This window comes from Triticum dicoccoides, chromosome 2B (genome assembly GCF_002162155.2).
Source record: "Triticum dicoccoides isolate Atlit2015 ecotype Zavitan chromosome 2B, WEW_v2.0, whole genome shotgun sequence".
In the NCBI taxonomy this organism is placed as follows: Eukaryota; Viridiplantae; Streptophyta; class Magnoliopsida; order Poales; family Poaceae; genus Triticum; species Triticum dicoccoides.
The window spans coordinates 278,652,457-278,670,284 of record NC_041383.1 but is presented as its reverse complement, the minus strand read 5'-3'; the positions used below and the strand labels follow the sequence as shown (position 1 = coordinate 278,670,284).

Sequence of the window (17,828 nt, the reverse complement as noted above, 5' to 3'; positions counted from 1 at the left end):
GAGGACGAGGACAGGCAGGTCGGGGAGGAGGCGGAGAACGTGCGTCGTGTGGGTTCTTTGGCTTTTGTTGTTTCAAATTTTTTTCTCGCCATCCACGAACGTGGTCTGTTCCCTGCGGGTTTTTTTTGTTGCGGGATCGTACGAGGGGGAGGGGAGATCAAATGAGGTTGAACCATCACGACGTTCGATTCTTCTTTAATAGTAGAGATTTGTTGCATGGGGTGTTTCTTTGATTGCCTTCCTTGTGTGTGAAGGTCGGGATCGCGCGATGGTTAACTCCTACCAACCCTTCCCCTAGGAGCATGCGTAGTAGTACTTTGCTTCAAGGGATAGTAAACTTTTGCAATAAGTATGTGAATTCTTTCCCCTAGGAGCATGCGTAATAGTACTTTGCTTCAAGGGATAGTAAACTTTTGCAATAAGTATGTGAATTCTTTATGACTAATGTGAGTCCATGTATTATACGCACTCTCACCCTTCCACCATTGCTAGACTCTATTATGTCGCACAACTTTCGCCAGTATCATACACCCACCATTTACCTTCCTCAAAACAGCCACCATACCTACCTATTATGGCATTTCCATAGCCACTCTGAGATATATTGCCATGCAACTTTCCACCGTTCTGTTTATTATGACACGCTCCATCATTGTCATATTGCTTTTTGCATGATCATGTAGTTGACATCGTATTTGTGGCAAGGCCACCTCCATAATTTTTCATACATGTCACTCTTGGTTCATTGCATATCCCGGTACACCGCCGGAAGCATTCACATAGAGTCATATTTTGTTCTAAGTATTGAGTTGTAATTCTTGAGTTGTAAATCAATAAAAATGTGATGATCTTCATTATTAGAGCATTGTCCCAAGTGAGGAAATGATGATGAAGACTATGATTCCCCCACAAGTCGGGATGAGACTTCAGACTTTTTAAAAATAAAAGAGGCCAAAGAAACCCAAATAAAAAAAAGAGGCCAAAGAAGCCCACCAAAAAAATGAGAGAAAAAGAGAGAAGGGACAATGTTACTATCCTTTTTTCCACACTTGTGCTTCAAAGTAGCACCATGATCTTCGTGATAGAGAGTCTCCTATGTTGTCACTTTCATATACTAGTGGGAATTTTTCATTATAGAACTTGGCTTGTATAGTCCAATGATGGGCTTCCTCAAAATGCCCTAGGTCTTCGTGAGCAAGCAAGTTGGATGCACACCCACTTAGTTTCTTTTGTTGAGCTTTCATACATTTATAGCTCTAGTGTATCCGTTGCATGGCAATCCCTACCCACTCACATTGATATATATTAATGGGCATCTCCATAGCCCGTTGATACGCCTAGTTGATGTGAGACTATCTTCTCCCTTTTTGTCTTCACAACCACCACCCTATTTCACATATAGTGCTATGTCCATGGCCTGCGCTCATGTATTGCTTGAGAGTTGAAAAGGCTGAAGCGCGTTAAAAAGTATGAACCAATTGCTTGGCTGAAACCGGGGCTGTGCATGATAAGAGTATTTTGTGTGATGAAAATGAAGCATAGTCTAACTATATGATTTTGTAGGGATAAGCTTTCTTTGGCTATGCTATTTTGATAAGACATGATTACTTGTTAGTATGCTTGAAGTATTACTATTTTTATGTTAATATGAATTTTTATCTTGAATCATTTGGATCTGAACATCCATGTCACAATAAAGAAAATTACATTGAGAAATATGCTAGGTAACATTCCACATCAAAAATTCTGTTTTTATTATTTACCTACTCGAGGACGAGCAGGAATTAAGCTTGGGAATGCTTGATATGTCTCCAACGTATCTATAATTTTTTATTGTTCCATGCTATTACATTACCTGTTCTGGTTGTTTATGGGCTTTACTTTACACTTTTATATCATTTTTTGGGACTAACCTACTAACCGGAGGCCCAGCCCGAATTGCTGTTTTTTTTGCCTATTTCAGTGTTTCGAAGAAAAGGAATATCAAACGGAGTCCAAACGGAATGAAACCTCTGGGAGCAATCTTTTTGGAACAAACACAATCCAGAAGACTTGGAGTGGACGTCAAGAAGCAGCCGAGGCGGCCACGAGGGTGCAAGGCGCACCCTAGGGGGGTGGGCGCGCCCCCACCCTCGTGGGCCCCTCGTGGCTGCCCTGACCTACCTCCTTCGCCTATATATATCTACGTACCTCGAAAACATCCAGGAGCACCATGAAAACCTATTTTCACCGTCGCAACCTTCTGTATCCGCGAGATCCCATCTTGGAGCCTTCGCCGGCGCTCCGACGGAGGGGGAATCGATCACGGAGGGCTTCTACATCAACACCATAGCCTCTCCGATGAGTTGTGAGTAGTTTACCACAGACCTTCGGGTCCATAGTTATTAGCTAGATGGCTTCTTCTCTCTCTTTGAATCTCAATACAATGTTCTCCTCGATCTTCTTGGAGATCTATTTGATGTAACTCTTTTTGCGGTGTGTTTGTCGAGATCCGATGAATTGTGGGTTTATGATCAAGTTTATCTATGAGAAATATTTGAATCTCCTCTGAATTCTTTTATGTATGATTGGTTATCTTTGCAAGTCTCTTTGAATTAACAGTTTTGTTTGGCCTACTAGATTGATCTTTCTTGCAATGGGAGAAGTGCTTAGCTTTCGGTTCAATCTTGCGGTGTCCTTTCCCAGTGACAGCAGGGGCAGCAAGGCACGTATTGTATTGTTGCCATCGAGGATAAAAAGATGGGGTTTATACCATATTGCTTGAGTTTATCCCTCCACATCATGTCATCTTGCCTAATGTGTTACTATGTTCTTATGAACTTAATACTCTAGATGCATGCTGGATAGCGGTCGATGTGTGGAGTAATAGTAGTAGATGCAGAATCATTTCGGTCTACTTGTTGCGGACGTGATGCCTATATACATGATCATGCCTAGATACTCTCATAACTATGCACTTTTCTATCAATTGTTCGACAGTAATTTGGCACCCACCGTAATACTTATGCTATCTTGAGAGAAGCCACTAGTGAAACCTATGGCCCGCGGGTCTATCTTTTATCATATAAGTTTCTGATCTACTTTATTTTGCATCTTTTACTTTTCAATCTATATCATAAAAATACCAAAAATATTTATCTTAACTTATTATCTCTACCAGATCTCACTTTCGCAAGTTACCATGAAGGGATTGACAACCCCTTTATTGCGTTGGTTGCGAGGTTCTTGTTTGTTTGTGTAGGTACGAGGGACTTGCGTGGAGCCTCCTACTGGATTGATACCTTGGTTCTTAAAAACTGGGGGAAATACTTACGCTACTTTGCTGCATCACCCTTTCCTCTTCAAGGGAAAAACAATGTAGTGCTCAAGATAACAATGACATCTAGCCCAATATGCATGAACACTTTCAGTATGTGGCAACAAAGGATGCAATCCCTCTCCATTTTGCAACACTCACACAAATAGAGTCCCTCGAGTATTTTTGCCACCACTAAGTAGTTTCTAAAACCATACTTCACAACCCATTCTGTATTTGGTCTCAGCTCAAACATTTCCACACCAATTTGGAATGCATTGTAGCGTCCAATCATCGAAAACTCATCACGGAACTTGCAGTAAAGATCTCTAGTGTATGTCTTGTATGCCTGCTTCTTTATTGGGAATTGTGACCACATGTCAAGATCCAGATGTTCTGTCCTATAGTCATTGCACCCTTCCTTGACGAGGACGTGCGTCTGTATTTTCTCATACTGCCTCACAAAGTTCAGAATTGACTTGTGAGGGTTGACATACCGCTTCAAGACTGCATTGAACCCCTCACTTCGTTGTGTAGACTGCAAGAAGGAAAAAAATCTATACTTGAAGTAACATGGCACCCAAGTGTTCCTATATTCGTAAAATTTCTCAAAATGGGTGTGTGTAATTGCCTCATATGTCATCATCAAAGCAGCCCAATTTTGTTCAAACTCATCTGGTGTGAAACTGAAATCAACACAAAGGTTGAAATCTTCAGACAATCCCGGGTTCCGGCCTAGCAACCATCCAACTTTCTCTTGAGCTTTCTTCATGATGTGCCACCGACAATACCAGTGCACACTTGTGGGAAATATGTTCTTTATGGACTCCTTCATTGCCACATCCTGATCAGTAATGATGTTATCCGGTGCCCTTCCATTCATAGCCTCTAGGAAAGATCCAAAAACCCAATCAAAGTTGTTCTCCATTTCTTGTCTCACAAACGCGCAACCCAACATGAAAGATTGCCCATGACGTGTTGATCCCATTGAACGGAGCAAAAGGCATGTTGTACATATTGGTCATGTAGGTTGTGTCAAAGGAGACACAATCATGATATGCCTCCGTATAAGCTTTCCGTGCCAAGCCATCCACCCAAAAAATGTTTTCTGCCCTGCCTTCAAGATCATATTTTATCTTATAGAAAAAAAATCTAGATCACCTTTTTGCAAGTCTTTAAAACGTTTAATTGTCTCAATAATGTCCCCCTCTTTTGTTGAGTCCTTGGAGAAGCCAGCACATAGGTTTGTGATTGCTTTAGGTCCATACGACACATTTAGCTTCGAGTCATAAAACTCTGACATGATAGTCATCATACGGCCTGCAGAAACATAGTTAAGTTAGATAGTTGCACACTTGACAAATAACAGTTGCAGACTAAAGAACAATAGTTGCACAAATGTTGACATGTGGTTGCCATAGAACTTATATTTTATTGTTTACCCCCTTTTCTATTCCCCGATGCAAAACAGTGTAGTTATTTCTTACTATCATCAGTTGCAGAGATATGAACACTAGTTTGCAAAAAAGAAGGTTTAATTGCATCAATAAGGAACACTAGTTTGCAGAACGAATATTTATGGAGTGTCCCCATCAAAACTATGACTATTTTATAATACTATATCTAATTCAATCAGCAAGTAGTCCCAACTTTGTGTTTTGTTTGTGGTAGTATTTTTTTCACAAATATTGAAGCCTGGTTGCACAACACAGTCTATGTACTTGCACAAATCCCTGCTACTAGTTGCACACTTGACAGAGCAAAATTAAACAATATAGTTTGAAGTTTGAAGTTTTTGGGAGGTGAATGAGACCACCTGAAGTTAGGTTGCAGTTGTGGAGTATCTCTAGGAACCTCTTTTCCTCCGATGGTATCCCCATGTGAGATCGCAAGTATTTGGATAGCGAAGGCTTGGCGACCAAAGAATGATTATGATCACGGACAAAGTGGGTTACTTCCCACCGCCCATCCTTCGATTTAACTAGCATTTTTGCCTTACATTGTGTTTGCTTTATCCTTTCTCTCTTGCACTTCTTCTTATTCTTCTTTTTTCCACTCTCCTCTCCATCAAATATTGGCACTTCTTCCGTTTCATCTTCTTCGCCCAAAGGTTTGGGGTCTGGTATAGGATCTAGCACAGGTGGCAATTCAGCTCCTACATCATCCTCTTTTGGCTTCCTAAACTTGTTGCATGCAAATTGCTGTTTCTCCAATATGTTGGTATAAACATTCCTCCTTTAAGTGTTCATTTTAACAAAGAAACCCATCCTTAGAGCATAATCATTGTAATGATCCTTAGCACCCTGGAGAGTATCAAATCTCATCCCAAAAAACGGCTCCATTGACTGAGGAACCATCCTCATCTTCCTCCAGAGCATTTCGATCATCACCAACTGCCCCTGTCCTTAGTTCTGTTTCAGTAGGTCCTGCAACTGTGGTGTTTGTTTCCTCTAGTATATGGCTTTCTGATTGCATGTTGACATCAACATCATCCATCAAACCACGATCTTGATTTAGCTGTGTGAAAATCCCTGGTTGTACAAACTCAATATCATCATTAGGCAAATCATTGAGATCGGGAGGCAACGCATTGAGGTCTATCATCCTTGAAAGCTGCTCCAACCTGCATTTTGTTTCAACAAAAAAGTCATCAACCAATTTGTATTGGGTCATAGTTGCTAGCAAAATGAGGCATGAATTTAACACCATTAGACTCATTTTTATTTTTTTATTGTTTCAAAAACTGCAAGTAGTTAGTTTTTACATAGAGGAACAAGGAATTTCCACATTGTTATGTTTCTCCAACTTTTCAAGCTTGCACATTCTAGGAATAAGTATGAAGTATAGTTAGGTGGGTTTTTTCTCCGGATACAGCTTTTTGGTAGTAGTTGCACAAAGGCAACACAACATTTGCACAAAAGTGTCATAGAATTGCACAAACTTTCCATACCAGTTGATTAATTGTGAGCATTCCAGTCACACAAACACAATTTTGACAAATTTCATCATACAACCTTGATAAAAATGTAGCATAGGAGTTGCACATTTTTCAGAATTTGCACATTCTAGAAATAAGTAGCAAGTATAGTTAGGTGTGTTTTTTCCTCCAGATATAGCCTCTTGACAGTAGTTGCACAAAGGCAGCACAACATTTGCACAAAAAGTGTCATAAAATTGCACAAACTTTCCATACTAGTTGGACAAATTGTGAACATTCCAGTCACACAAACACAAACAAATTTTGTCATACAACCTGGATAAAAATGTAGCATAGGACTTGCATACAAGTAGTATCAAAGTTGCAACAAGCATCATAGTAGTTGCACAATATAAGAACATTCAGGTAGTAGCTACATATTATTTGACCATCTCTTTTTTGTTTTTGTATCTACAATGTGCAGGTCTGACAAGAAGGGGAGGGCATGACTCTCTGCAGACCAATGTAAGTGAACATATGAAGCAAGGTCTGTTACAACAACTTCAAGGATAGAACAAAATCAGATTGCAATTATATTTGTCTATAACTATTTAGTTAAATTTGCATAGTTAGAACAACGGTTTGATGGCAGTGCGTTTCAGATTTGTGAAGGCAATGTGTGAACTTTTTTCTTAAGACCTATATTTGCACATTGTATCCGAATATATCATATATCAGACGTCATCGTATATGTCCTTGGTTGTTCGATAGCGGTTTGGGGCGGTTTGGGGCGGTTTCGGGCGTGCGGGTTGTTGGTTCCTTTTTCGGTCCGGGAGGGGGACATGATAGTTTCCTTTGTAGGTGGATACTGGTTAGCGATCCCAGGGCGGCCGGGCGCCCCCTAGACGCGTCCAAGAAAAAAAAAGTTGTGCGCTCTCAATTCCCTCAAATCAAAGAGAAAAAAAACAGAAGTTGTGCGCTCTCAAAATTCAAACGAAATCTTGCCCATTCTTCTTCCGCCGCTCCGCTGTGTCGCTCTCCCCATTCCCCATTCAGTTCCGCCGCCGGGGATGGTTCTGGTCGAGCGCACGCCGTGCGCGGGGGCAGCCCCCTTCAGTCCGCTCCAGAGATCCACTCCTAGGGCTTCGCGGGAGGCGTCGCCGCCGTCCGACCCCATCCTCCCCTACCTCAGGTAGCGCCCTCCAGATCTACCTGCTTACATCTTCGCGCGATTTCACCTCAGCTGTGTGCGCGTGTGTATCCGAGGTTTCGCCTCGGTTTGCGTATGGAGACGCCCTTCCATTGCGCCTCCTAACTGCTTAGGTGCCTTTTTCTTTCTTATATCTTATATACGTGGAAAAGAAAGGATGAACCTCCCGGCTTCTGCATTGCTTAGGTGCATAATATGGCGGACGCATCTAATTTAGCTTGCGCCACCTAACCTTTCTCATTCTGCATATATTTGCTAATCTGTAGATATGCGACAGAGTCAAGATACCTTGATTCTGGCATCAAATGTATTTGAGTGCGTAAAGGTTTAAGCATATACTAGTATGATTATCACCGCCATTTGTACTTATGAACTCATTTGTATGTGTATGAGCTATGTTTCGGAGTTAAATTTCTGGGCAATTTGAATAGATGGATTTCTTAACTTACAATTGGTATTAATGCAGATGATGTACATATGCTTCGGTCATAGTTCAGTATCAAATTTTGTGCATATAAATGTGATGTGTTTTATCTGGTGACGTGGACGCCTCTATGATCAACCATCTGTGTGCTATTTTCTTATCTCCAATTATGTGTTCATATTCAGGTCTATCAAGAAGGCCATTGATGAGATCAGGGCACACCCAGAATGTTATCATACAGCACTTGAACAGCTCAAGATTTATGTGACAGAATGCATTGATAAGTATGGGGACGATTATCAGTACTCCACTGACCCCCGGCTCCTGAAGATCTGGATCCTCTATGTAACTTATTTGCTTTTAAAATGCCAATGCTGATGTCATCTTTCTGCTTTTTTTTAATCCTCATTCCTTAATTTCCTGAGATTTTGCTATTTTAGGGGGATGCAGTTTCTGATTTTGACAAGGTGTATACACATTTGGAGGAGAAAAGAATGTTCTTAGAGGATGCACTGCTCTATGAATCATATGCACTGTTTCTGTGTGCTCAGGGGAGAGCGCTCGAGGCTGATAAGGTCTATGGGATTGGTATTTCCAGGTTAGAGTTGATAACATTTTTCCTTCGTGTTCAGCTACAAAATGATGGTTATCGTGTTGATGTGATGGCAAATTATAGTCTGTGGTTTAACCAGAAAAGCCGAGCCCCTTGATCATTTGAAGAAGATGCATATCAACTTCTTAAAACAATTGGAGAGTATTGTAGAAGAATCTGATGAGGATGCACAGGTATGAAAGCCACATAACCGAGTTGAAATATTGCTATCATGTACTCCCTCCGTACCAAAATTTATGACGTTTTGGTAGGCTCTATATTAAGCATTGCGTTTTCTGATTTTTGTATTGCTGTCAAATAGTCACGGGTTTCCTATCTAATTGTCATGTTGTATTCGGTAGTATTTGAGATATACAACTTTTTTTGAGACCGGAGGTGCGGGAAAAAGCAAGGAACTGGATTGATATTCGCCCCATGTTGTATTTGAGATATGATGATGACTACGCTGACAGATTTTCTCATTACTGTTCAGCAAACACATGTTGAAAAATGTGCGTTCCACCTAGAAAAGATTACAATCGCATAATCATTGATGTTCGTGCCTTACATCCCATATCTATGATAATTAATTGAATTTGAAATAGCTTTCTACAATGAAGAACTTTATCGAGTTCTTTGCAGTGTAGAGTTCATATAGACTTTTATTTACTACATAAGAGAGATAATCGGGATACGCTACTCCCTCCGATCCATATTACTTGTCGCTGGTTTAGTACATAGTTTTTCCTTATCGTGTAACTTTTTCCTTATGTGGATTTAGCTACTGGTCTTCCATAATTCGATATGCTATGTCTTTCTGAAGATATGGTGTAATTATAGAGGTCTTGTTCAGCATAGCTTAAGCTTTGGTCTCTCTCAGTGCTCCACCTTGGTACCGTCTCGTTGCCCTCCACATCAGATTTTTGTTTATGTGGTGCAGAATTAATGAGAGAGAGGAAGAAGCCCTCTCTTATCTTATATACTATCTCTACACACAATCCAATACATAGATAATTTAATCTCATACTCGTCCTCCAATTAGACTCGTGTAATCTTAATAAAAGTGGGAGCTACTATAATAAATACTTAGCCTATGTAAGATACAGTGCATTGAGATGATGAGAATCTAGGTAATAGAAATACGGGTAATAAGAGACGACCATTGGGACTGATGTTAGCGTCCTACAGGCTCAAGTTTCTAGCAATACAAACTAAAGGTGGAATATAGTTTTTTCTTGAATACTGAATAGTTGGCCTTAACTCTTAATATGAGCTCCCTTCTAGAGGGAAGCTGAAATGGTAAAATCTTTAGGTGCAGTTTTGGGGTTTATAATAGTGTAGCTGCTTATTTGTTGCGATAACTCAAACTCAAGCTGCTTTGAGGATTATTTGATTATTTTCCCCATTGAGCTTATAGGCCCATCTACCAGTGGGCTAGCTTTCTGGATAAACCTAATATTACTTGAATTAGCCCTTTACTTCATTTGTATTCTGTCAACCCTGTACATCATATTACAAGCACAGAAGGGTTTGTTTTGCAGTTTCTTATATGTTTTTTTGTGATTAAACAGTTACTTTCCCACAGAATGTTTACTTGGTTATAAAATGATAGGAAATGAATATGATTTGTACATTCCAGTGCTTGTGATTTGTCTCCTTCCAGCATGTATTTACTTCGCCCATTTATGTATGATTGTGCCTGTTTGTCACTTGATAGTTCATAGTTGAGTGTAACTTGAAGGCTGACAGATTGGCATCTATTTTATTTGTTTCTCTATGCTGGCTTGTATATATCCACAGCATCTGTTTCCACTTACAGCAATGATGATTAGCTTGAGTTTTATTTCTAAAACTTATTGAAAATGTTTTATGCTCTCGTTTGTGGTAGACTATGCACCTTATTCTATCTAATACAATTTTCCCACTTTGTCCATTATTTTAAATAGCATCATTTCATCGATATGATCACCTAGTGCCTAACATCCTGGTGGGTAATTAATTGCTTGTCGTTCCAATTTTGTTTGTTCTTGCCTTGTAGCCCAAACCATCTAAAATACAAAAAAGGGAGTTTACTGTGGTTGATCCATGGTCAGATTCTACCATGAGCAATTTGCTAACGAAAATTAATGGTGGCCTCAAGAAGTTAACAGTAAGTTAAATTTGCTTTGTGTGGTTCACTAGTGTTTTGCTTGGCTCTCATCTTTGTGTGCCACTGAAATCCTTGACAGGGCTATCATAAGAGCAACAAGATCTACTCAGGAAAGGTGCCCCTAACTTCCTCACATAATGCTTTAAAAAATAAAGTCGTCGAGTTAGGTATAAACTCTAGTTATTTTCTCTTACAACCTTTGACAATGTTGTTGTGCACTCCGCAATAGCGCCGCTGGATGAAGTTTTGTTTTCTACTATGTTTCTCATGTCTCAATCAGAACATAACTACATAATGTTCTCACAGAAATATCTCTCTGTTCTACGATTTCAAGAAGCCGATTCATGTAACTGATATCACAGAGTTTAATAATGATACCTTTTGTTGCACCAAGGTGGCAGGAAATATCACATCAAAGGTTCTTCTGGTACTGGTGCTTTTGCTAAATTATACAAAGCTAGTGTTGATGGCAACACGGAAGAAATAGTTGCTTTGAAGGTGAAACATGTTTCAGTTGTCTTAGTAAAACCTGCCATTTGCACCTGATTCTGATTTTAAACCCTAGTGCTTGTTTGCAGGTTCAAAAGCCTGCATTTCCTTGGGAATTTTACATCTACCGCCAGCTTGATATGCGGATATCTGATATTCAGGTGAATAATCCCTGTTCTAAGAATCACTCTCTAAAAACAATTTCTGTTAAGAACACCAGGTTGTTAGTAGTTGGTAAATTATAACGATGCTCACATGTCAAATAATCTTCTTTCCAGAGACCAAGCTATGGCTATGCACATGAAGTGCATGTCTTTGCTGACGTCAGTGTGCTAGTTTGCAATTTCCTGCCATATGAAACTCTTCTGGTAATTCCTTCGTATGTGTAGAAAGCCCTTTCAAAACCTGCTCGAAAGAACAACTTTATATATCAGGATTGTATTTGTTGTTGCCCAGATATATCTCTAGCTAACCCATGTTGTTAAATGTGATAGCTTACAGTACAGACCTTTTGCAGGACGCTATAAATTCCCATTTAGTTGTTGGTCAGCACATGGATGAAGTTTTGTGCATATATTACACTATGGAGATGTTGCACATGCTTGAAACTCTACATAGTGTTGGCATAATCCATGGTGATTTCAAACCTGACAATATGCTTGTCTGTTATCCAAGGTAACTAACCAACTTACCACATTTGAGGAGTTACTCAACCTTTTTTGCGTGGTCAAACTGTGTACCTTTTCATACTGCTGGTAAAAGTTTCAATCCTTGGGGAAGAACCAAATGCCTCATCTAGAGGGGAGGGGTGAAAGGCAACTAAGAAAATTTATTCCTAATTCAACCTTGTCACATTATTGCTGAAATGTAAAGGTTCTCTAATTGGAATAACCTATATGGTGCGATCAACTTAGCAATTCCACGAACACAGGATGATAAGCTAGGCACAACAAACAAGATGTGAAGGTAAAGTAAATCAACCAAAGGATACCCCCAAGGATTCGTACAATACCCCCAAGGACACGAGGATTTGGTTCCTGGAGTACGAATCCTTGGGGGTATTGTACGTCTTCGTTGGAGAGGCCTGAACACCAAGTCCCTTCAACCACAAAGACCTAACCTTCTTCTCCTTGAGCCTTGGGCAGTGTCTAAGCTCAACCATTAGTGGATGATCTTGAGGCGATCTTCAGCCATCACAAAGTCTTTTTGGCGAATCCACACGTTGGATGTCCCCAGGTGACTGCCGGTGCCTAGGAGTCTGCAAACTCCAAGAGAAATGGGCGTGGTGAATGCTTGGTAGACGATGCTCTAGCTCTGTGTACATGTGAAATTTCAAAAATCTCTCAAATCTACTCTCGTCCTAGGGTACCCTTCAAATTCAAACTGTCTGGTGACATGGCACTCACACAGAATCCTGGCAACAAAACATTCGGAACTGCCTGGCCCAGTAACAATGCACCTCCGGATATTTTCCAGGCCGGTTACACATTCGGGTATATGTGCTCAGTGGCGGAGCCAGTATCCAGACAATGGGTGTACATATTTCCTTAAAAATTACCATTTTACTACAATTTTTAATTCATTTGATCCATATGTGTGTATACATAGGTAGTCAACCTTCTTGCAGAGATGAATGTACATTTGTACACCCAAGTACCTATCTAGCTCCGCCAATGTACGTGCTAATACCCCACATATTCTGAGCCGGCAATTGGGCGACCCTGAAGGGTGCCTGGAAAGTCTTTGGCCTCCTTGCTCACTAGCTACTGCGTCTGGAGATTCCGGCCTCCTGGCCTGGATTATCACCCAAGGATGGTTGTGTGAGGCTTTTGGCCTTTGTAGCGACAGAGGACCTTCTTTTCACTTTGTGGGGCTTCAAGACCTGCTCATGTACTTAGCACACATATTAGCTCCTTAATTACCAAAATCTACTTAGGGCGTGTAGATGTCCCTTCAATTGGATGACTTGCATTTCTTGACGGAGATAGTATATATTTCGGGCAGATCCTGTATTCTTGTTTTTATGGGTGATGGTATCCCAGCCTGTTTGAATGTCACAGTACGAAAGATTGCACCGATCAACCACCTCTAGTGTGCACAAGTGACTACAGACATCTAATAGTCAGGTTTTGCGAGTTTGTACAAATCGTTTTAAAACACCTTGGGTGATGTTGTGACTCTTCTGCAAATGTGTGTTCCGAGCTTACAAATGTCTCCTAACTGATTAGAATTATGCCAGATGTTATTGCAACTAAGAACCACAACTTTCTTTGGAAATATTTGAAATGGTTGGTCATAAGAGCAAGCATGAAGGTAGATAAGAGGTCGATTTGTTGGCCCCAGATGTTGGGTTTGGTGGGTGCAAAGATCTAGGATGATTCCTGACTCTGTTTATTATTATTACTTCAAAGTGTATTTGGAATCTGTATTTTCACGTTCCATGCTTTTGCTGAGATGTTGATGTTCTGATATGTGTTAAAGCTCACCCAGACCATTTCATGCATGCTCTTTGAAGAAAGTAAACATGCATGCCTGTTTCTCAACTTATTTTGCGGAAGTTGCTAGTTCAGTTTGTAGCTCTTGTCAACTCGTTTTTTTAAATTTAACATGAGTTTTCCTCTCACCTGTGGCCCATAAAGCGAAGAGATCACAGACGATACCTTCAGAAGCGAAACGAGAAGCGGGCAGAATCAGGTTAGCATATGAATTCAGAGTATTCTTGATTTAGAGGTATTGGAGGCTTGTAGCCCTTTTGTGTTGCTTATGAAACAACATCCATTCCAGGGGCTGTGTCTTATTGACTGGGGCCGGGGCATTGATGTGAATCTCTTCCCAGCTGGCACGGAGTTCCTTGGGGATTGTGGAACCTCAGGGTTCAGTTGTATCGAAATGCAAGAAGAGAGAAGCTGGACATATCAAGTCTGTACCCTTCAAAGTTACTCACAACCTTACTAGGCATCATCACAGAAAGGAACCGTGTGCAACATCGATTTGGTTTCCTGTCTTGCAGGTTGACACTTTTGGTCTGTGCGTGGTTGCACACATGATGCTGCACGGGGAAGAGATGAGCATCGCTAAGGTGCCCGGAACAGGTGGAAACTACATGTACCAACCGAAATTGTCATTTAAAAGGTTGTGCTGCCGCGAGCTCTTGATTTTGCTTACAAAAGTGATTGCCCAGAGTGAGAAGATAACCCCTCCACCTGTTTGTCCTTTGATGAACAGGTACTGGAACGTTGCGCTGTGGAAGCAGCTCTTCACCACGCTGCTGAACCCGGGCTCCAATGGGAACCACGTAGGCGACCTCCGGAGCCTGCGGAGATCGTTCCAGGATTACATGTGCAGCAACTATCAGCTGGTGGTGAAGCTGAACCAGCTGCTGGCAAAGCAGAAGGCCTCCCTTTGCTCATCCTGAGGTGTGCATTTCGTCGCCAGAATGCCTCTGCGATATTTATCTACTCTACACTGCCTCCCTATGTCTATGTATGTGTCTTTGCCACATCTCGTGGCCTTGTTGTATCATCTGAAAATGAAAATACACGCCCCCGTGTCATGGTCTAACTAGTACTCAAGATGTGTCCCGGTGAGAACCAAATAGTTACCGTCTTAGATATGCGTACAGCGGTACAGGTAGGACAAACGAGATGACACGCAACGGATGAGTGGTTGCTGTCACGAACCAACAGTGCCCAACCAAAGTCAAAGGGTCTCTTTGGCTAGGCTAATGGGGCTAATCAGTCCTGTTAGACATGTCACGTTTTTGCTAGGACCATCAATGTTGGCTCAACGGTATTGTCACTTTCATCTTGTGGCGAGGACATGGGCTGCCCACCCATCTGATCTGAGCGATATATATGAGCCAACGCTTCACTGTGCGTGTCTTGGCGTATGGCCACTGGGGCTGTGTGTCCTCGCGGCGTTCGTGTCGATGTCACCGATCTCTTAGATGGAGACGGAGGGAGATAGAGATGTGCATGTATGTCTTGTTGTTATTGGACGATGGCTCGATCCGTGGTGCGGTTTTGCCCGCTCATAGCATAGCCATAGCATAATGTTTGGGCGCATCGCATGCAGGATCTGACTGAGTGCCCTGGTCCTGGTCCCTGCCTGCGCCTGCTGCTGCCCACGGTGCAGCGTTCTGGGGCGACATAATATCCAGCGTTTGTCAGGTCGAGGCCCTGGATTAGGTGCAGGGATCTGTCTTGGGTCTTGCACTGTCTTGGCCGGTTTCCAACTGCCATGCACCTAGCTTTGGTCCTCGGCGTCAGACTTGTAAGCAGACCTACTTGGACCCGGTTATGGCATGCCTCTACCTGTATATACAAGACAATTGTAAGCAGACCGTTGTGGATGGACCCGGAGTAGTACTAGGTTTTAACTACTTGAGAGTTTACACCAATTTTTCAGTATTTTTGGCAATCAATTGATAAGCGCATTTCAGATTTACATGCAAACGGTTACATTATACTCCCTCCGTCACAAAATTCTTGTCTTAAATTTGTCTAGATACGGATATATCAAAGGAGTAGTATTATGAAGGTCATTTTAACACTAATATCGTCTTTGGGAACAGGCATACTGATACTTGCTGAGCAACCCAAATTTGATAAACACAAAGGAATCATAGTGCAAATTGTTATCATCTTTTACTTACTTATGTTAGTTTTCCATCGTTACGAGGGGAGGGTTGGGGAGGTCGTTGAAACTTTTTGTAGAAACATAGTACAAACGCATACGCTTATAACACACACCCTTGTAAATAGAACCTTGTATAGCTGGAGGGTGGGGAAGTCACCTTATATAGCAGAATCCTTTTTCTTCAGAAACACAGTGTAAACGGATACACTCAATAACACATACTAGCACTCACCTTACGAACGCACACCCTTTCTCTTTGAGTATATTTGATAGATGGAACCGGTAAATCCTCACACTGTCGAGCGCAATCTTGTTGCTGTAAAAGAAAAAGGGAAGGAAAAAAGACTATGCACAATCTTACTAACATGCGTTGGACAACGGAGGGATATTGTACCATTTGACCCATTACCCAAGGTCGGATGTCGAGCACATCATGATCGTAGTTTTTTCATCACAATGCAGATGCAAACGCTCATACACTCACTTCCATGAATGCACGCACACACACCCTACCCCAGAAGCCTTCGTAGTCTCGGACTCGAGTCTTGATGGGTTGGTTCCACCAAAAAAAGAACTAATCGCCTGAGGTACGCACAGTTCGCGACATGATCGTAATTGGTCAGCTAGTGTATGGCTCTTAACACGAGTTCAAGTCGACACTAGAAATTTGAATTCGCCTCTTCTCCAGCCAGGTTCTTTGGCAGCTAAGAGCCAGTCAACCTGGACGATAATTACTCCACTGATTAACTCGAGCATTACCGGGCATAATAATGCGCATGCGTGAAGAGACCGGCCCTAGCGCAACTCATAATTAGATCCCTGGTCCCAGCCTACATTTTCTTCTACCACAGGATCGGCAATGCATGGATGGACGGTCGATGCATGATGAGTAGCTGAGCACCCTAAGCATATGGCGAAAGCCCGTACAAAGTGAGGTGCGGTGGATGGAGCCAAGATTTATTTACCATGCATGGCGCGCGTAAGGCAGCAGATCTATCTGCCTCACGATGCTCACCTTCCAGTGCATGCAGTTAGCTAGCGATCTGATGGAATGTGGCCCCTCGTGACGACCTGTCGCTCTCCTCCCTGTTCCCTGTTCTGACCTCTGAAACCTCACCGGCCGGCCGGCCGGCCAGCCAGCCTCTTGTGGAGGGGAGGTTTTGGCGGGATCCAAAACATGGCGGGGCTGGCCCCTGATGATGGACGGACGGACTGACTGACTGACGCTATGCAGCTACCAACCTACCGACCTACCGACCTACCTACCGACCTGTATCTGTCTCTCTACTTGCACGCCCCCATGGCCATGGACCGGCCTGTCGTTGACATTGTGATCCATCGGCCATGCACGCGTGGTCCTAGTTGTAATAGGCCTGCGCGGTGGCCGGCCGGTCAGTGCCACCACTGTGTGTTTGTGCTAGGGCTAGGGCTAGGATGCTCTGGCATGTCCCGTGCAGTTGCACTACCGAGATCGACTTACTGGTCTAGTGCAGTGGCTGAGCCGGGAATTTACACTTACACACGTAGGCGTAGGGCCAGTTAGAGACGTGAGAGTTCCAGTTTTTAGCCGGTTATCGTTGAGGACAAAGCCTCTTTTGAAATGTACGTAGCTAGCATGGTCAAATGCCTCGCCTCGCCTCGCCTCGCCGGAGGTCTAAGTGGTGTCCCGCGCTAGCTGGGAGCCTGGGACTGACTGACTGACTGGGAGCTTTATTTGCACCGTCCAACCTCCCTCCCCTCCCCTCCGACGGATCGGCAAGCAAGAGGCCATGGGCAACCTGTCTGTGTCTGTCCAACCAACCGGCCCGGGCGGCAATCATCGTCGTGGTGGTGCTTGGCGAGACGTCGCTCCATCGATCATGTCATGTGGCCCTGCACTACTCAACGTGGATGCGTACTAGGTCCTCGCTCGACCTGTCCTTCTCTTATATATCGAGACCCTCATGTAAGCCCAGCGCCAGCGGGCCTGTGGATGCTGTTTTCGCCTGGATAGGATACGGCCAGGCCATTATTTAGTGACACCGACTCTTCCTTCCTGCTGGCGTCTGCGTGATCCATCGCGAATCCAAACGCTACATACATACAGGCAGCACGCAGTACATTCACAGCTTCAG

The 17,828-nt window shown here is 42.6% G+C and overlaps 1 protein-coding gene across 1 annotated transcript; it reads left to right on the top strand.

Moving 5' to 3' along the window:
* The first annotated feature begins 7,192 nt into the window (after nt 1-7,192).
* Nucleotides 7,193-14,648, top strand: LOC119363516 (mitotic checkpoint serine/threonine-protein kinase BUB1-like). The gene is made up of 14 exons (XM_037628887.1): nt 7,193-7,404; nt 8,032-8,191; nt 8,287-8,444; nt 8,539-8,632; nt 10,477-10,587; nt 10,667-10,754; nt 10,982-11,085; nt 11,166-11,237; nt 11,355-11,444; nt 11,594-11,751; nt 13,716-13,770; nt 13,861-13,995; nt 14,087-14,208; nt 14,302-14,648. Exons 1-14 carry the CDS (start codon nt 7,283-7,285, stop codon nt 14,489-14,491), a joined length of 1,659 nt encoding a protein of 552 aa, XP_037484784.1. The 5' UTR covers nt 7,193-7,282; the 3' UTR covers nt 14,492-14,648.
* Nucleotides 14,649-17,828: the final 3,180 nt, after the last annotated feature.